Below are 21,151 nucleotides of genomic sequence, written 5' to 3'. Positions count from 1 at the left end.
TGAATAAATTCAACTTTATCTCAAAATACTTAAATGCTCAAATTAATATATACTTAACATCTTCTCAACTTTTTTGTTTGAGGCTACAGCCAAATACAGAATTACCTAAAAGGTTTTGAGTGTCTGTAAATGCGCTTATTTACAGACACTGCTGTGAGAGGTGGGGGCGGGGGGGGGGGGGGGGGGTAATCTCCTTACTGTCTGAGGTGTTGAAAGAGCTAGAATCGCCCTGGGTGAAGGTTCAGTTATGCCTGTATATAATGTAACTGCACCTGAGCCTTAAGCTTTTACACCTGCACACCTGATGATTTATTAGAAAGTAAAAAAAACTCATTGCCCTTTATTAGGAAGCTAAATCAGCAAAGCCATTTTTCATAATCTGGCAACTCAAATGTTGTTTTAATAAATAGATTAAGACTATAAAGTCGGTTATTACAAATCATAGTAACCTTTAATGGCATAATTTATGAAAGCTTGCTTTTAAAAAAAACTGATATCCAGATTTTTCATTTAATCAGAAAAGGCTTGAACGTGTTCGGATTACATTTAGTCCTTTGCAATAGTTCAGGGCTTCGTGAGACGTCTTAAATATCATATTACTATCTCCTCATTTGTCATTGACTGACATTTGTGTTACTTTCATGTGATTTCTGTTAAATGTTTGGGGGGGGGGGGGGGGGGGGGGGGTTTGAGGAGGGGGTATGTGTAAGACATTTTCTGGCTGGCTGCACATCCCTGTGAAGCCCTGCCTTCTGAGATGAGATAGTCTCCTGCTGGATTACAGCTTGTGCGCAGCCAGTGAGGGCTTTATTCTGTTTCAATGAGGAAAACATCGCGTCTGCCTTTCTGAAAACTGTCACATGGGGCCAAGGAGGGAAAAAAATCGCTTCCTGAAATGATTCTCGTCCCTCGCTATGTATTGCTGTTGTTTTCTCCCGTCTCTAACAACATAATATCGCATCGCGTTTAATTTTCGTCCGGATCTTTTACCCCACTGTCGGTGCCGATGATGATCAGAAAAGTTAAAAACGCCATGTCCGACCTGGTCGGAGGGATGATGCCGCACGGACACCACCACCATAACCATCACTCTGGTGGACAGACCTGCGGTACGGACAGCCTGCCGCCTCGTTTCCCCTACGGCCGGCCGGATTTCTTGGACCTCACCCCGGAGCTCCTGCAGTACTCCACCGAGCACGCATCGCGGCCGGTGCTCACGTTAAAGAGAGGCAGCAGGCTTCCCTGGCAAACGGGATACGCAGAGTGAGTGGATCAGTGATTTCAGTGACATATTAATTGATCCGAAAATCATTGAATTGTATCAGTAAAAATTTTGCAAGGGTCCCGATGAGTGCCAGGCCTGATAAGTGATTTTTATTTATTTATTTTTATTGCTGCTGCAGTTTCGAGTGCACTGCAGCAGCCAAATGATGGCCAATGTGGCCTTTTGCTATTGAACGGTTTCCATTCACTGTTCCTCCCGTGAGCTGCTGATAAACAATGTAAATTTGGACCAGGGTGTCAGTGCTGTAATTAGATATAAGGCTTTCCTATCCTAAGAGACTGTCATGTTTGAATACAGGCTCCACCTCAGTTTTGATTTACTGGGGCCATACAGAAGTGAAAGCAGGAAATGTGTATCTACATGTTCCTAACAGAACCAGTGGGGTTTGCATTTGCAGTGTTCCGATTAACAGATAACTAGGTAGCAAAATGCCATGTGGGTTTACTTATCTTTGTGGCTAAATGTGGCAGAGGCTCTTCACATTTGTCAGTCCGACTGCACAACCCCTGTCCTTGTCTTTACTATGATGCTTTCATATTCTTTACGCACCTGCAGTCCTCTCACATATAGAAAATTTCCAGCCTTATTTTATTTATACCACTAAACAAAATGTGTTCTTCAGATGATTCTTGCTGAGGAAAAACACTTTCAGATGCTCCCCTCCTCCAGAAGTGGGTGGTTGTGAAGAACTGAATAAATACAGTCTAACACTATGTGGGCTATATTATCCATGCCTGTCCTCCTTGACCCATTGTGAAAACAAAAAAATATATAACTGACTCATGTGGAAAGTCTCAGATGTGAAATTTCAACACCAAAAGTTTCAGAAGAATGAATAAGTGCAGTCAGATATGAGGACTTAACGCAAGTATTGATTATGTTCTGTGGAAAGTTGCATCATCTCTGTAATTCATCTGAATTCTTCAGCAGATTACTTCAACATGAGTCACTTAAGTTGTAATCACAGCATTAGCGGTGCTGCTTACAACACAACGTAATCGGCTGATCTGATCACACATCAGCTGTCAGTGCTCATTTCATACGGAGGTTAAAACCCCAAACAATCTGAACCGTCCGTGTCACATCAGCACACTGAGACCAGAGAAAACTCAACATCAGTCCAAAGCAAACAACTCTAAAATGGAAGCAATTAACAACAGAGCTACAAACCTTGTCCACGCTCAACCATGATACACTGATGCCAAATTACAACTGCTCTCAGGTTCTAAATTTATCCGACTGTATGGCTGTTTTTATTTGAGATTACTTTCATTCATTAAGCAGTTGTTTATTCACCCCCACGACAATGATAAGAGCCTTTCGAATGATCGTTTGTTTAGGCCTCGGTCCATTTTGTCCAGTGATCTTTACTCCCCTGTACAGAGTAGGAACAATGGCGGCCTGAATAATACAGATGGACGCTGTGTTGCATCTTCTCCGTTTTGATAACACCTAATTAGTGTGTCTTGGGCATGCTGGTGATAATAAGGATTCGTGGTCATTGTTTGAAGGTTTTCCCGTGGTTTGTTCCTGTTATAGCGTTGCAGCCAGAAGATGTGGAATACTGCTTTCTCGCAAATTGGATGGACTCATGTGGTAAAACAGGTTAGGAATTCTGAACCTAAAATCTGTGCACAGTGTAGGATGCTTGAGATAATGAGTCTAATTGCTGCTATGGTGTTGGTGTACAACATTGTGTCACCATAAAGAAGTGAGTGCACTTACAGTAAGACACTCAAAGTGCTTTAATCAAATGGGTATTTAATACTGTTTAGTTTAATATGGAGGCGCTCTACCAGGTCCTGCCACTGGTATCATGTAAGAGAGTTTGAGGAAGCAAGGACTCACATTTGAAAAAAAATTGTATGTGACATATTTATTCCATGTAGTATGATTAATAATTCATGAAAAGCAGATGTTAGAAGAGCAAAACAGTAAAGAAGGATGAATTATTTAAGGTCTTTTATGCTCCTGAGTTGTATATAAATACAAGATAGAATACATGAATGATGTTTAGTTTACTGTCAGTGTGTGTAAAGTGTGGGCCATTGTACATAAAACTGTTAAAGCTGAAATATAAAGCTGTTTCTAACTTCTTCCTTTTCTCCATTTCATTTCATTAGAAATGGAGCATATTCGTGTTTTGGGCTGTTGTCAGATCTTTCATAGACAAACAAAAAATCGACCTTAGTGGAGTAAATAAACCTCAGATGAATAGAGTTACACCCATGTTGTTGTGTATTTCTAAACCTATTGTTCGAGCGATTGTACTTTTTGGCTCACATTCTTTTAGTGACTCTATTTTGAGCACAGATCCTGAACTAATGGTGGGGCACAGTTCACAAGTTGCCGTATGTTTTAATTATAATATCTTTAGTAGTATACAGCTCACATAAAGTTTTTTTTTCTACAGGGCAATTGTTTTTGTCAGTCATTGACTGTCAGCTTTCATTTCTTCTTAGCACTGTGGGCCTTACAAACGTGATGGGAAGCTTCCCCTCCCTGAACAGGAATCAGAATATAACTAGTCTGATTTTCCTCATGAAGACTTTACTTTGACACTGCGGAAGATTTTATGTAACAAGGCCTGCAGTGTTTGTCAGCCTGCCAACTTCCACTTGAGGTAGCTTCAATCAGCAGCAACCAGAGAGTATATCTTTTTCACATTTAATTTGTAAAAGTGCTGTCAGACAACTCAGTCGCCTGTGTCATGAGCACATAGCACACCCAAAACAGGCCGGATGACAAAACGGACGTACAGTTTCCAGTTTTACTTGCTATGTTAGCTATGCAAAAAGAATCTTGAACGACAGAGAACCGTGCAAACGTCCTTTTAAAGGATCAAAGGCTTGTTTCAGAAGTGTTTCCATTCACTAGATTATATGCATCACTGATCTCCCGCTGACTGAACCACAAAACTGTTTCTGTATCTCTAAAGCTGCCTGTCCTCTGCAAGAGACTATGAAGTGAATTCACAGTACTTTGCATAGAGTTTAATGTTTTACTTGGAGAATTTGCAATTTGTTTCAGATGATCAGAGATCAGTTTACACAGAGACATTTTTGTCAAGTAACCCGAAATAGAGAATTCACTGGAACTCATAGCTTCCTCTTCTTGAACTTTCCTTGCATAATAGAATAAGACGGTTCAAACAGAGAAGCACTGTTTTACCAAACACGACAGCCATGGTTTTCAGTCACAGGTTGTGAAAGCATATGACCGAAAGACAAATAAGTGAAAGAGTTAAGTCACATTACAGCAAGGCCGTGTCCTAGAATGGGAACCTCCCACGCCAGCAACCAGCATGTTCAATAATAGCTTATGGGGCTCATGTGACTGCTTTCAAAACAGAATTATTGCTGATTCTTTATTGTGGGTGTAGGAGTTTGTCACATGGGAAAAGTAAACACTGACACGTTTCAGCCAAGCATGCTGCAGGCCTCCAAAATCTTATGGAACCAACACTTTAAGGTGCACTGTGGAATTTTCTCAAGTACAAAGCTTATGTTTACATTTAGCCTTTTTTCCTAAAAACATACACTATGCATCCATTAAGTTTTGAAAAGATAAGATTTTTTCTTTCACGCAGAGACCTTATTTTCAACCCTTGGAGATAGCCACAGAGAGACAAAAAGGATGACATGCACCAAAGGGTGTCAATTAATTCAAGTAGCTGAGACTTGGCAGGAACCCACCAACGTGAGAATTCCATGGATTTTGCAAATAGTACCTGCAGAGAGCTTGACTCGGGCATGATTTGAACAAGCAACCTTCAGAGTCAGGCATGCTACCTGTTGTGCCACCAGCATAGCAGTTGGCTACTTCCCTGGACTTTATTTGTCCAGTCCTTTGAAATATCTGGAAATGTTTGTGTAAAGTTGAGTCATCAGTGCAATTTTCCCATCTGATATATGTGATCTTTGAACATTGTCTTGGCTTTGGCAGAACATTTAGACTACAATCAAGTGATTTTAAATTCTTCTCTGTCATTAGTCCTAATGCAGGGAACGCAGTGCAGGACACTGGTGTCTGACCGCTGCTTTCAACTGATTAGAACGTTCATGGGGCTTTTTATAATCCAGATTTGGGCAGCCGTTACATTTTGAGCCTCATTTTTGTAACTCTCTGAAATCAAAGCTCCAGACTATACAGCATCCATCTTCTGAAAAGATTGTAATCAGCTGAATTATGTAGAATGTGAAAGGTCAGAAGTCTTAATCTGATGTAATTTTTACTAATCTCTCCCCGTTTTGTTGTTTGACTATTTAGTTTGTCCTCTTTCCTCGTCACTGTCAGCCTCTCTTTTTTATTTACTGTCTTTGTTTACTTTACTTTTGCCTCTCATGATCCCGGCATTATCTGAGAAATTGCTAATTCCTTCTATGCAGAAGTTTCTGAGGGAATTTTAATGACAATACTTGAATTACTGGAATTGTGCAGTGGGTATTAATGACACATTATCCGGCTAATGTGGCATTTATCTATATTTAAAAGTAAAAACGTTACATAATGTGCCAGCATGAGGTCTAGATAGGCTTCAGCCTTTCCCAGCTAGGTTCATGTTACAGTTAAATGGACCTTGCCAGTGGAGCTTTGCGTGTCGTTGCTACAAATCATTCACACTTGAGTATGAGTTTAGTTTGGCTGTAGTTTTTTTTTTCTAGGAAGCCTTTAGCTACATTTTTAAGATCTATTATTTATGTTATGAAATATCTAGTCATTATTTTTGCAGTTTGAAATAGAAGTAGATAAAATTTAAATGTATAATGTCACAGAGTTGTCCACTAGATTGGTTGTCCATTCAGCAGAGATCAGTGGTTTTATCTGTGACTATTAAAGTCAGCTGACTTAAGTATACTTGGGTAAGTTGCTTAGCACCAACACAGGCCATGAAGAAGTTTGAAGCACTTAAAGCTTACACTACAAGACCAGAAAGATGCAATCTTAACCATTTACGACTGCCTTACCTCATCTGCCAACTTCCCGTTTTGTGGAACATTCAGCTCACGGTTTCATTTTAGGGCATTACTCTTTTGGTTGGTTCTCATTGCTGAAAATTCAAATGACAGAGTTAACTATGTGCTAGAGGAGTAATTAATCGCTAAAGTGTTGGATATTTCCCTCAGGATCTCTAGGAAATAAAGATATGAAGAGAGTATTTGCAAGACCAGAAAGACAACTCCAAATGTACACATTAGTTGTGTCTGCTTTATTTAGGTGAGCCTTTGTTTACATAGTTCCTGTTTTGTGACAGTAAGATGATACTGTGCCAGTATCGTGTTTCACGTGTCTTCCACTGGCCCAAAAAATCAATCGACAGAGGATTAAGAATTATTTAAAAAGTCTGTACTGTGTAACGGTACATTGCTATAATGTGCAATGTGTGTAAAGTGATGGATTATATTACAATGCATGCAAATTTTAGGAATCTGCCAGCTCATTTTCAGATTGAATGGGAAATTTGAATAGATGGTTCTCTGAAAACAAAACTGTATATCATGCAAAAAAGCATATTTGTATTGGTATTTTAAAAAATGATGTTAATGCTGTTGTGCATCGGTAGTTTCGGCTGACACTGCCGAAGCACAGCCTGTGATAGATGATGCTTCTACAGTATGAATCAGTGCATTACTCTAAAGCCATTATCCTCCACAGGCATCAGCTCATCATAAAAACACTTAATCCCTTCTGCAAGTTCCCTCTGGGACATGACTGCATCCTGCCCCACTTTTCACCCCACTGTTGCACTCTCTCTATTGTGTTTTTTATGCGGTTAGAGGAATGAGCGCAAACACTATAAATCATCCGACTCCGGGCTCACCTTTCCTCCTTGTGTCTTTTTCAATCAGGGTGATCAATGCAGGGAAGAGCATGTTGAACGAGGACCAGGCCTCGTGTGAGAAAGTGTTTGTGAAGAAGCCGAGTGGCAAACACCGCAACTCTACTTTGCTAGATCAAAACGGGGTGAGTGAAGGACAGATTTCTAGAATCAAGGAATGAGGAATGAAATGTATGAAGAAATGGAAAAAAGTGAACAAATCTGACATCAGTATATATAAAGTCCTGAACATGTCTGAAGGGAATGTCATTGAAAGATGTTTGCATGCCTTGTTATGTAGCCTGAAGCATAATGTTCCCTTACAGAACATAAACTGCTGCACCCCATCTGAGCATGCATTGTATTTACTTCATATCCAGCAGTGCTGTTTTCACAGCTTTTCACCGAGTGTAGTTTCCATCTAGACATTTTTTTTTCATTCTGTATACATTTAAATGTGAATGCATTTAAAGAAGCAAATTGCTACAGCACAGAAAAAGCCAACAGGATTTAGCAGGATTCAACATTAACACCTCAGACAAAACTTTCAACTCAGATTTCGTGACTTTAATTTGACCCGAATTAACAGATGTTTTGATTGACTGACTCGATTTTCTGAAAGTCACTGTAGTTAGATGATTTCAATTTAACAAAGGACCGCATGACTACACTTTCTGTGTGAAATGGTGCAAAGTCATGAGACAGTCTCACCCCCAGCTCTACTGAGCGTTTTAACAACTTACAGCTTTTTTTTTTCTCAAACTGTAACTGTTCTTGCTGACTCACGCTGCTGTTATCAGCGTTATTTTCAACCACATCACTGCGTAATCTGTTAAAAAAAAAAGGCTCACTGCACATTACTTGCCCTGCACAAATCTACAAATTGATACTGCAACAGAGCAACAGAGCTCAAATAAGACTAAAACGTAAGAGGTTTACACGATTGACTTAAAAAGGTAAGTCAATGTAAGTCATCGTGTGTACAGCTTGTTCCCACTGACTCCAGGTGGTCAAAAAAGGGCATTTATTTCAGAATATTTTAAAGAAAAGTCTTATAGTCATTGTCTCTCCTTGGGCCTCACAACTCCTGTAAGACCTGCAGGCACACAAAGTACATTCGTGTCCTCCATTTGGTGTAAATGAATTACATCATCCCTTGTTGCACCCTTCCCCCACTCGAGTCTAGCATCAGAGGGGTAGGCAGATGTCTTGGGCCTGTTTATATGTTGGTTAGTCAGGCAGACCAACTGGGTCTATTAACATTCCTGCCAAAACAAAGGTGGCAGTGCTTTTGCATTGCTCACTGTGTTATAAACAGCAAAAGACCTGATTGGAAGACGTTTTACCTACATTCCTTTTCAAAAGCTATAAGACTATTTTAAATTAATATTACTTCAGTTATATACAGTACTATTACTAAAGTTTACAAGTTTATTATTGTAAACTTTAGTGGTTCGACGAATAAAAACTGGATTCATGATGTGGCTGTTGTTTAGAAAGATTGATTTGGGAAGGTAATAACAGATCTTGAAGAAATATTTTGCTTATAGTTTTAAAAAAATTGCCATAATCTGTGAACACTCAATAAGCTGTGCTTTCTGTTCAAAGTTGTAATGTCATAAGTAGGGATGGGTATCGAAAACCGGTTCTTGTTGAGAACCGGTTCCCACTGTTTCAATTCCTAGGAATTGTTTGCCATTTTTGCAAACGATTCCCTTATCGATTCCAGTCGCCCCGAATGACGTCACCACGTTGCGGAGCGTCATTTACCTGGCAGGAAACACAGCGCCTAAGCGGCTCAAACGCTCAAAAGTTTGGTTATACTTTACGAGAACGGATGACAACAGGGCAACTTGCAATACTTGAAAAGTAGATATTTCATTTAAGGAAGGAAACACTACGAAAATGCAAAAGAATTTGCTCACAAAACACCGATAACCTTAAATGAATGTCGTGTTTTTAATTCCGCTCCGGACTCGTGAATCTCAACCCAGCAGCAGCGGTAACGTTTGCACGTCCTCTCCCGTTAATGCGGCAGGTAAATAATCAACTAAGAGTGCAGATTATGTTAGCGCGATCTGCCTTATTACAAAACCTGCCATTACTGTACATTTAGGTGACCATGATGAGAGAGACAGACAGAGTCTGGCTCAGATGCTGGCAGTTCTTGCTACAGTCTACCGGTAGCGTCTCCTTTCAGGCCAGGATAGACGAATGTCACCGAGCAGTGACTAAGTTTGTGGTCAAAGGCTTGCACCCATTTGCCACAGCAGATGATTTTCGGTAAGTGAATGTGTTTAATTGTAGGCAGGAACATTACTGGATATTCTTGTGTAATTGCTACAGAAGAATATTTACTGTATTACTTTACATTTACAATTTTCTTTCCTGGGGACCCTGTGACACCCCATTGAAGAGCCATAGGCTGGATCTCTTAAGATCTCACTGTTGGGTTTGTAAGGCCATGTTACTCCTAAATTTTATCTTGTTCAAAGCGAAGATATAAAAAAAAGTTCTAAGCTAATCGAACTTAGGGTTCTCCTTTTTTAAAAAGAATCGATAAAGTATCGAATCGTTAAACAGAATCGAAAATGGAATCGGAATCGTGAAAATCTTATCAATACCCATCCCTAGTCATAAGAGCTTTTTTTAACCAAGGAAGCAGATGCATTCTCCTCTTATTTAATACACTATGTCTGTCTGTGACTGTTTCCTCTTTTAGGATGGTACAGGAATTCCTCTCCACTTCTGGGGGATATTTGATGGACATGCAGGTTCTGGCGCAGCCATCATGGCCTCCAAGCTTCTTCACCACCTAATCAGAGACCGCTTGGGGGAGATCTGCCACCTCCTGGAGAACCCCAGCAGTGCTCCTCCTATCTGCCTGGCCAAGAATGGCAGCCCATATCAGGCGGAGGCAAAGAAAGGGGGTGCACAAGAACCAGAGGACCCAGATGCAGTCAGCGACGCTTCAGTGCGCTTTTACATGGAGAAAGTTGTCAGTTTGGAAAGCCTGGTGATGGGAGTCATAGAGACTGCCTTCAAACAGATGGTGAGTAGACAATGGGGAAAACAAGCAATTTTGCCCATCTGTGTGTTTGAACACCAACATAACAGAAGATTTTAGCTTTAATAACCAGAAGTGGCATGCAGATCATGCACAGAGAGCAAATCACTTTGTTCTCATGTTTTGTTTTGGGGTTTTGGCCATGCTAACATTACTCTAGGTATGGCAGTGTATGTGTGTTGTGTCCAATCTCAATTATGTCAGATGTCCTCATCAGCCCTTTGTTCATCTTGTCCAAATATGAAGCTTTATAAACTAGAATATCTTTTAGCTTTAGCTAATAGCTTTTCCACAGCACCACTTTGATGTTTTTGAATATATATGGGATGGAATTTCTTTTAACATTTGAATGACTTGAAAATGAGAGAAAAAGTTGTAAGACAGGAGTGTTGGTAGGTATATCAAAGCCCAGCTGTCCTCATAAAACTTCTGCAATCTTTAAGACCCTCAACCTTTATTGTGAATACTCATCAATACATAAATCCATAAGTTTTAGGTGTTTGCATTTTGGTACCCAGATTGCCAGATTGGAGTTAGTGTACACAGTCCATACATCATGTATAATTTCCATCCCCCTCTCACAACAATCTGGCTACCTACAGTCTGATTCAAAGGGTGCGTGCATAGCTGCACTCTCTGCAGGCAGCCAGGCAAATTAGTGTTGAAGGAATAAGATAGATAGCATAGACTTTTGTTGTTGTTGTGGATTGCTTTGACAGTTGGCAGAACAGTCATGGCTAAACCACTTCAGAACAACTGCAGTCATCTTTCGTTATCTCATCAGCCACAAATAGGAAAGCTTTAAAACACACACACATTTTAAGGTTCTGGGTCACTGGAAATATCCAAATTTTAAAAAAAAATAGACAGCTCAAACTTCTGTTTCAGCTTGTACGTTTGAAATGGTATTCTTCTCTGATGCAACATCACTGTCTGATTAAGATCATACTTATAAAAAGTAACACTCAGCCTAGGTAATGTATTCTTCAAAGCATCCTTGTTTCTTTTCAGTAGCGCTGCAGTTTTGTTTTGAAAATGAATATGCATGAAGAAAATAATGAGCTATTCAGGATGATGAGAGGGAAAGCAAGCTTTTAAGCAGCAGAGATTTTGCAGCCTTTTGTCTTGACTTTATTTTTTTATTTTTTATTTTTATTACAGGATGACCTAATTGAAAAGGAAAAATCGTCGTATGCCATTTCTGGTGGCTGTTGTGCCTTAGCTGCCATACATTTAATGGGGAAACTCTACGTAGCCAATGCTGGAGATAGCAGGTGAGGTTTTCATAGCTTTAAGATCCCTCTTGTGTTCACTACAGGACACTACAGTGTCAAGTAACCTCACTTGAGTTGTCTTTTCACTCCTGTCCTCCTCCCTCTCTCTGCAGGGCCATAATCATACGAAATAATGAAGTTATTCCCATGACAAATGAATTTACACCCGAGTCTGAGAGACAGCGGCTACAGTATCTGGTAATCTATGTTGTTGTTTTTTATGTGGCTAATAAACAGTTGTGGGCGGATGTTTGCATAGACTCATCATGGGCATGAATGCTGTGGTAATGTTGGGCCGTTATTGAACCCTTTGAACTGATTTTCTTCAATCCACACATGGTCAAAAAATATACATACAGGTCAAATATACAGATACACTCCCAGTTAAATGGCTCTCAGCAAGTTGCACCTCAGTCAGATTTTTTTTGTAGTCATCAGCTGGCTGGATATTAAACTGCTCTTTCAGGCAGAATTGACAGAGTTCATTTAAATTGGTTGGTTGGCTGGCACAAAACCAGGTTTAAAGCATAGTCCATAGATTTTCAATAGGGATGACGTTCGGATTTTGGAAAGGCCATTCCAAAAGGTTAATGTTAGCCTGTTAATGTTGATGTTTCCCTTTGTCCTCTTGGAACATCCAGCTATGTCAAAGTTTCAAGTGTCTAACTGTTGATTTGGAAATAGCCCTCCTTTTTTCCCATCCAATTTGTACAGCATACCAGTACCACTGACAGCAAAGAAGCCCCAGAGCATGATGCTACCACCATGGTTGACATCTGGTACAGTGTTTTTAGGTTTCAAAGCCTCACCTTTATTCCTTCAAGCGTACCTCTCGTCATCGTGGCCAAAAAAACCCAGTCTTTGTCTCCTGTGGCCATAAAATCCATGTGAGCAATTGCAAATTTCAGTATACTTTCGACCCCGTGTGCATTAGAGATAATCGTAAACAAAAATCCAACCAATACAAAATCCAAATCTTTTTTTTGTTAAGTCAGTAAAGATGTATGCTGTACAATCACTCTACCTGTGAAAAAGAACAGTTAAACCCCAGATTTATAATGACATTCATGCCCATGGTGAGCCTATGCAAACTTCTGACCAGGACTGCATTTTATCATTTTCAACCAGCAGACACATCCTGCATCTTGTGCAGCTCCTAGATAAATGACCCTTTCCTGACAGTAAAGTACATTATCACTGAAATAAACTGGCATTAACCGGTTGTCTGTTTTAGTATCTGTTTGTAATTCTGAGTCACAGAGTGGGTGGATGATGTTTGCTGCTAAAATGGAGCGTTTTATCCTTTTCATTTTAACATACTGCACTCAAGGCCTTCTGTCACATAGTGTCCTATAGCCTTTCATGTTTTAGAAGAAAGACAAGAATCGTGACTTAGGTTGAGCTTTTTATTCTCTAGTTCAGTTCATCCCTTTCTAATTCTGTGAACCCCTCCAGGGCTTCCTGAGGCCAGAGCTCCTGGGAAATGAGTTCACTCACATTGAGTTCCCTCGTAGGATCCAACACAGTGAGCTGGGTAAAAAGATGCTCTACAGAGACCACAGCATGACTGGCTGGTAAACCTTTTTAATCACATTTTGGACAGTTAATCACTTTTTCATCTCTTTAATCTGCTTGAGGCATCCTGTAAGTGTTAAGAACAGTTTGACTGATTTTACTCTGGAGTATTAGGAAGAATATAAAAAAATCATGAACTTTATTCATGTTAGTTGTTTAGTCTATGACAAATAAGTAAATACGAATAAAAGTAAGTGCTGTTTTTTTTAAAATAAATAATTAAAAACCCAAAATATCTAGTTTTAAACAATGTAATACTAGCATAGTCACATTTTCAACACTAAAATGATTGATTTTGATATTTTGCTTTTAATAAGAGAGCTTATTTTGTGTTGAGCAAACAATCACTTGATCAGGTAATGATCAGCTTTAATTGTGTTTCCTGTAGGGCTTATAAGACAATTGTTGAAGATGATTTGAAATTTCCCCTGATATATGGAGAAGGGAAAAAGGTAAGAAGAGAGAAAAAGTCTGTGAATTGTATTTAATGTATTAAATTTAATCACAACACCTAATTGAATTTTAAAACATTTCCACAATCTTAATGTTGTTAGCTAAATGTGCTCTCTGCCTGGCTAAAAAAATGAGAGACATGCTCAGTATTTTCATTATTGTCTGAAAGAACATTGTCTTCGCTTAATAATCCCCCATAAATGGATTGTCTGAGAACTGAAGCGCATCCCGGAGCAATAACCTATATTATTGTGTGTCTTCGTGCTTGTTCTTGCTAATGTGTATGTGTGTACAGGCTCGTGTCATGGCAACAATCGGAGTGACCCGTGGGCTCGGTGATCATGACCTGAAAGTTTACAACTCCAACATTTACATTAAGCCCTTCCTCTCATGCGTCCCTGAGGTGAGTGGGAGGAGTCAGCCTGAGCCTGTTGCTGCTTTGGCCATTTAGGAGCGTTAAGATACATTCAAATAGTTGTTGGGCATTGGGCTTCGCTTACTGGTCTGTCAGTGAAAGGTTGGAAGTCCCAAATATGGATAAGAACAATATTCTAAAAGTGAATTTGTAGGCTTTTTATAAGTTCAGGTATGGGTAAATAAAGGGGTCAAATGTTCCAATCTAGCACAGAGAACCAGTTATTACCATGTTATGACTCCTGGAGTATTTATGTACCGATTTGTTATTATTGTCTTTGGATTTATCCTGACAGTAGTATCAAATGCTCTATCTGTTACCCATGATAGTGCCCTTATTGTTTAAACTATCAGGGTTTTTTGCTGCTTTTTGAAAAAGCTTGCCCCAAATTCCTATTTAGACTTGCTTCATAATGGTACAGTCATTCGAGTCAATAAACATACCGATGCATTAGAGAGAAGACGGCTTAACCAGTCTCTGCAACCACTTCCTTACTTCCGTTTTAGGCCCGCCACTCAAAGTTACATTGACAGCCACTAGCTTAGACATACTAGAATCTTATCCCAATATGTCTAAGCTTATCTAAAAAGGCCACCCTTCCTGTAAGTCACTCGAACAGTGTGACTTAGCTTAACATCAGAAATGTGACAGAAAATGAGCAGCTTTACTACAGCAAATGGAGGTTATGACCCTTGCATGCCAGCATACAGTGCACTCACTAATCTTGCTTGCAGTTGACATGCACGGAAACGGTTGCCTTTCTTCTTTTTGCAATTTAGAAGAAGTACTGACAGCATGATAAATGAGCATATAAATCCGTTAATTTGGTTTATCTCAATGACAGGTGAAGGTTTATAACCTGGATGAACATAAACACGGCCCAGATGATGTCTTGGTCATGGGCACAGATGGACTTTGGGATGTAACTACGGACAAGGAAGTGGCAGATGCTATTACAGCCTACTTATCCTGCTGTGACCCCTCTGATCCCATGAGGTATGCAGTCTCCCAAATAATCCTTTTTATTAGGCTTTTATTCTGGGTGTGTGCTCTGGGTCATGTGATCATGTTCAGATGGTGTGCTGTACAGAGTTTGTCCACTAGGTGGCGGCAAACAAATGCAAAACACTTGCAGAATATTTAATCTATTATGTAACCTGAATATAACCCTATGGTAAATTCTTTATGGTAATTCTAATGTAGTTATGGGTTGAATCTATAAGCATACATCAGATAGTTTTAAGTGTTTATCAATAAGTTTTTAACAATTCTAATTTAGCCCATTACTTCCATTCTTCTCCTGAGATGTTAAACTAGTGGCCAGATACATGTTTAAAAATGTTAACAGACATCACAGTATACAGATGGATAACAAATTCAACAAATATGAAAACGTGTTGAGTTTGAGTACCTTGATCGCACCATTTTATCCAGAAGATGTTTCCTTATTTGGCACCTTGAAGATGGTGGTAGTAAAATCCAAAATGTTTCACTGATGTCTGGTGACTGTGAAAGACATATAGTATGAATCATTTTGACAGGAGGCATAGTAAAATCCAATAAAATTCATATGTAACCAATATTAGTTGTCACACAACACAAAGATTTCAGAGCCTACCAAGAGGCAAAAATGAGGGAAAAAAGTACAGAAGCAAAACCAAATATCATTAATTAGAAACAATATTTATAAAAGCGAGGAAACAAAATAAGAAATGCAAACATTCAAATGAAAAAAATGCATTTTATGACAAAATCTGAGAGTTGATAAAGGGAACCAGAGAGGTATATGTACTGAGGAGAGTGATTAACAGATTAGAAACAGGTGTTGCAGTAGTTAGAGAGAATAATAGGGAATGATTTGTATATATTACATCAGCATTAATTCACTGATTCACACCATGAGGATATACAGCTACCACTTCAAAATGTCATTTGGACTGGAGAAGTGTTGCCGGATGGTAACAAAAAGAGGGAAGGTAGTCAGAACTGAGGGGATTATGCTATTGGAAGGTGATACTGCACTACAAGTACATCTGGAAGATGGCAACAACTGATCAGGTTCTCAGTGAATACCTCAGGCAGCAGAAACCCAAAGAAGAGGAGCAAGAGGAGGGGCCATCATGGAGGGACAGGCCCCTGCACGGTATGTACAACCGGCAGATAGAGGAAGTGGCCGATATCCCAGGAACAACATCTGAAATCTCTGTCCAGAAGAGAGCAGTCCTAGGAACAGCAAAGATATTGCGCAGGACCCTCAAGCTCCCAGGCCTCTGGTAGTTGAACCAAGCTTGAAAGACAGACCGCCCACAAGGGAGAGAGGGGATTTTTATTTGTTTTTTGTAAAAAAGAAATGGAATGGAAATAAATGAATATATTAAAAATAATAATTTCAAAATAAAACAGATTAGGGATCCACCACATGTGAAATTCTGAGCCAGTAAGATGGTGACGTTCATTTTGTTTATTTTCTTTTATCATTAATTCTCCCTTTCTGTCAGACAAAGAATTCTTTATTTAAAAAAATAACGTCAGTCATTCAAAGTCTTTTAGTTCTTCATGAACTATGTTTGATTAGTCAGGCAGAAGAAAACTGCTGTGGCACAGCAGATAAACATCAGTGAGATCAGTATAGGGTATATCATGTCACCCATTTGGTAGGCTTACAGGTATATTTCACTGTATTGTCAGTGTATTAATACAGAGTTATGTGTATTTGGGGGAATTTGTTAAGACTGAGAACCGTTAAGCTGATATAGTCCACCACAGAGGTATTTTTCCTCTGAACTTTGGTCATGTTTTCATTAAAACTACTTATTATTTAACATTCCTGAACCGGTACTCTTACTGCACTTAAATGCAAGATTCATTCACACTAAATTAATAATGCCTTTTCACAGTCTTTTCCCTGCTGTCCATATTGAATATCCTGTAACTGTGATTTATGCCTCTGCTCTGTGTTTGTTGTGCAGATATACACTGGCAGCGCAGGACCTGCTTATGAGGTCAAGGGGGGTGCTGAAGGAGCGTGGCTGGCGGCTACCCAACGATAGACTGGGCTCTGGTGATGACATCACTGTGTTTGTCATCCCACTGGCAGGGCATGAGTCAGAGACATGACGAGGTTGTAGCCACCACTATGACAGAGCTGACTCTTTAGGGCCCTTCCCATGGTCCTCCCTCTTTCAGCTTCCTAAACCCCGGACCAGTGGTGCAGTGGGAGAAGAAAACATCTTTGTCATAGGGAAGACTCGGGTCTGACCAGCACCTTCATCAACCTACCATATGAGACCCAGTCCCTTCACTTCATCTTGAACCAGGAACTGTCTCCCATCTGCTTTGGTTGGTCCTCAGTCATGCAACTAAACATGTTCAGTGACATTCAAGTATTTTCTCCCAAACCTGCTGTTTGTGACAGTTGCCAGTGAGAATTAAACCCTTGTTGTACTTTTCTTTCTTGTTTATGTTTGAGACTAAGCAGTTACTCCGACCTTAAATGGATTGTTCATTTTAATGTTGTGCCCTAATAGTGAATACCTTTTTAAAAATTTAAATTTAAAAAAAAGAATCAATCATACAATGTAAAGGGGATCGCAATAGAGAATGTGAGGAAACCAAAGAGATGCTCCCAAGGCACAAGGATGGCAAATCAGATACAGAATAAACAGCAAAAACAATCATCAGGTTCTTGTTGTTGCATTAAAGAAGGAGAAAGAGAATTAGTTAACATGCAGAATCAACTGAATCTTGGTTGAAGGATTTCTTTCTCAGTAACAAATGAATGGCAACACCTGAGGCACTTGAAGACTGTTGCACATGCTCTGTGGTAGCCTGTTGATTTCATTATATCGTTTAAATGAATGTGCTCCTATATGACTTCCTTCTTTTTGTCATTGCAGTGAAGAAATATGAAGCTTTTTTTGTTGACAAAACAAGAATCATTTGTATAATTTAACTAGAATTAAATGTTTTTCTTTGTTTAATATTTCAATGAGAAAGTAAATTGTTCTCCATAATTGTCTCGGTATAGTAAGATGTGATAAACTTCACATATATGCCTTATTGAAACATGAAAGGGACTCGAGTTTTTTTCTTCAAATGCACTAAATTTGACCCTTGTAGAAGAGGCAAAAAAATATATATATTGTATGCCCTTAAATGTACTACATACCTCTTTTATACCATTTTGGTTATGTCACGTTGTTCTTTAGATTATGCATATATTTTTAAAGATAACTTTGGTTGTAAGCAGTATCAGATGTTTTATTTTTATGTTTCTATCCATAACTCTTTGTTCAGATAGTGTGTCCCAGACTATGAGCTACCTAAATGTGTAGTGGAGGGATAATGTGTTCCAGTTAAGAAATAAATCAGATTTTTCCCATTTATTTTGAGTGTGCTTGTGTCACTAACTCCCAATCTCCTTATTTATTCAAAGGAAATGAACCTTTGTCGCAGCAAACTGATGAGTCACAATAGTTCAGGGAGCAGTTACCGTTCTAGTTAGATGAGACTTAGGTTTCTCAATAAATCTTTTACTCCTTTTAATACAAGCTGAACTTTTGAATACAACAAACTTTTAAAAAATATGTTTGAACTGCTTCAAAAGAAGCAAAGAATCTACAGTGGGGCAAAAAAGTATTTAGTCAGCCACCGATTGTGCAAGTTCCCCCACTTAAAATGATGACAGAGGTCAGTAATTTGCACCAGAGGTACACTTCAACTGTGAGAGACAGAATGTGAAAAAAAAAATCCATGAATTCACATGGTAGGATTTGTAAAGAATTTATTCGTAAATCAGGGTGGAAAATAAGTATTTGGTCACCTCAAACAAGGAAAATCCCTGGCTCTCACAGACCTGTAACGTCTTCTGTAAGAAGCTTTTCTGTCCCCCACTCGTTACCTGTATGAATGGCACCTGTTTGACCTCATCATCTGTATAAAAGACACCTGTCCACAGCCTCAACCAGTCAGACTCCAAACTCCGCCATGGCCAAGACCAAAGAGCTTTCGAAGGACACCAGGAAAAGAATTGTAGACCTGCACCAGACTGGGAAGAGTGAATCTACAATAGGCAAGCAGCTTGGTGTGAAAAAATCAACTGTGGGAGCAATCATCAGAAAATGGAAGACATACAAGACCACTGATAATCTCCCTCGATCTGGGGCTCCACGCAAGATCTCATCCCGTGGGGTCAAAATGATCATGAGAACGGTGAGCAAAGATCCCAGAACCACACGGGGGGACCTGGTGAATGACCTGCAGAGAGCTGGGACCAAAGTAACAAAGGTCACCATCAGTAACACACTACAACGGCAGGGAATCAAATCCCGCAGTGCCAGACGTGTTCCGCTGCTGAAGCCAGTGCATGTCCAGGCCCGTCTGAAGTTTGCCAGAGAGCACATGGATGATACAGCAGAGGATTGGGAGAATGTCATGTGGTCAGATAAAACCAAAGTAGAACTTTTTGGTATAAACTCAACTCGTCGTGTTTGGAGGAAGAAGAATACTGAGTTGCATCCCAAGAACACCATACCTACTGTGAAGCATGGGGGTGGAAACATCATGCTATGGGGCTGTTTTTCTGCCAAGGGGACAGGACGACTGATCCATGTTAAGGACAGAATGAATGGGGCCAAGTATCGTGAGATTTTGAGCCAAAACCTCCTTCCATCAGTGAGAACTTTGAAGATGAAACGAGGCTGGGTCTTCCAACATGACAATGATCCAAAACACACCGCCCGGGCAACAAAGGAGTGGCTCCGTAAGAAGCATTTGAAAGTCCTGGAGTGGCCTAGCCAGTCTCCAGACCTCAACCCCATAGAAAATCTGTGGCGGGAGTTGAAAGTCCGTGTTGCTCGGCGACAGCCCCAAAACATCACTGCTCTTGAGAAGATCTGCATGGAGGAATGGGCCAAAATACCAGCTACTGTGTGTGCAAACCTGGTAAAGACCTAAAGTAAATGTTTGACCTCTGTTATTGCCAACAAAGGTTATGTTACAAAGTATTGAGTTGTATTTTTGTTATTGACCAAATACTTATTTTCCACCCTGATTTACGAATAAATTCTTTACAAATCCTACCATGTGAATTCATGGATTTTTTTTTCACATTCTGTCTCTCACAGTTGAAGTGTACCTCTGGTGCAAATTACTGACCTCTGTCATCATTTTAAGTGGGGGAACTTGCACAATCGGTGGCTGACTAAATACTTTTTTGCCCCACTGTATATGTCAATGTACAACTTCAATGTCAAAAAAATTGGGGATGCCGTGTAAATCTCTTAAACCCATATCTGATTCACAGTAGAAGACAGGGAACATATAAAATGTTTCAAGTGAGAAAATGTACTAGTTTAGGAAAACAAAAAAAAGTTCACTTTGAATGTAGAGGTACCAACATGTCTATAAAGGGTTGGGACGGGGTTGTTTACCACCATGAAGTATTTCCTCTTTTTCCTTTTATCAATCGTCTGTAAACATCTGGGAACTGGAGAGACCAGCTGCTGGAGTTCTGGGAAAGGGAAATTGCCCTATTCTTGTCTGACATAACTCTTGCTGCTCAGCAGTCCTGTTGGGCAGCTTTGTTAGATTTCTTGCTTTTCCAAATGTCTTCAGTTGGTCAAAAGACGTTGAAATAGCTCCAGTATACAGTTCAGCACTGTATTACTGAAATATGTGTTAATAACAATCTGGAAAGTCCTTCCTCGTTAGTGTGGAGTACACAGTGTCCATGTTTCCCAAAAAGAAGTTGAGTTTTCAGTTTGTGTGACCACTTTGCCTCCGTCCATTTTAAATGAATTTTGCCGTAAAAGAGATGGCTGCATTCATGGATCATCTTCTTCTTTGAGTGCATGAGGCCAAAAGAGCAACGTCCAGAAGTGATTTCTGACCGTATTCCTTACACACAGAGATTTCTCCAGATCCTCTGAGTCTTTTGATGTCATTTACTAGATGATTCAAAGGTGTCACAATTTTATGTTAAGGAACTTTTTTTTTCTTGAAAATGTTCCACAATTTATATTTGCATTTTGCACTTTTTTGCATTTTGAAACTCTGCCCTGCTAGAATGCTGTTTTTGTGACTCGGTCGTGTTACTAACATGTTGCCAGGTAACCTAATAAGTAGAGCTGTTTCTTTTTAGTATACTCAAGCCTTTTATTAACCCCATGCCAACTTTGTGAGACATGTTACTGCCATCACATTCAGTAACATTCAAAACATTTTAAACATTTGATATATTTTCCATGATCCATTGTTAATAAAA

The 21,151-nt window shown here is 39.6% G+C and overlaps 1 protein-coding gene across 1 annotated transcript; it reads left to right on the top strand.

Moving 5' to 3' along the window:
* Positions 1–719: 719 nt before the first annotated feature.
* Positions 720–18,272, top strand: ppm1j (protein phosphatase, Mg2+/Mn2+ dependent, 1J). The gene is made up of 10 exons (XM_085158884.1): positions 720–1,263; positions 7,135–7,249; positions 9,826–10,155; positions 11,332–11,444; positions 11,558–11,642; positions 12,900–13,018; positions 13,408–13,471; positions 13,768–13,875; positions 14,732–14,883; positions 16,857–18,272. The coding sequence occupies exons 1-10, from the start codon at positions 1,007–1,009 to the stop codon at positions 17,002–17,004; spliced, it is 1,491 nt and encodes a 496-aa protein (XP_085015010.1). The 5' UTR covers positions 720–1,006; the 3' UTR covers positions 17,005–18,272.
* The last annotated feature ends 2,879 nt before the right edge of the window (positions 18,273–21,151 follow it).

Source organism: Neolamprologus multifasciatus, chromosome 5, assembly GCF_963576455.1.
Source record: "Neolamprologus multifasciatus chromosome 5, fNeoMul1.2, whole genome shotgun sequence".
NCBI lineage: Eukaryota > Metazoa > Chordata > Actinopteri > Cichliformes > Cichlidae > Neolamprologus > Neolamprologus multifasciatus.
The sequence above is the reverse complement of the archived record's forward strand: the minus strand, read 5'-3'. Positions and strand labels throughout refer to the sequence as shown.

Bases quoted from the DNA above. Each gene is read 5' to 3' on its own strand.
- ppm1j (XM_085158884.1), top strand. From the start codon at position 1,007: ATGATGATCAGAAAAGTTAAAAACGCCATGTCCGACCTGGTCGGAGGG. The intron at 10,156-11,331 runs GTGAGTAGACAA...TTTTTATTACAG, and splicing joins AGACTGCCTTCAAACAGATG to GATGACCTAATTGAAAAGGA. The intron at 14,884-16,856 runs GTATGCAGTCTC...TTTGTTGTGCAG, and splicing joins GACCCCTCTGATCCCATGAG to ATATACACTGGCAGCGCAGG.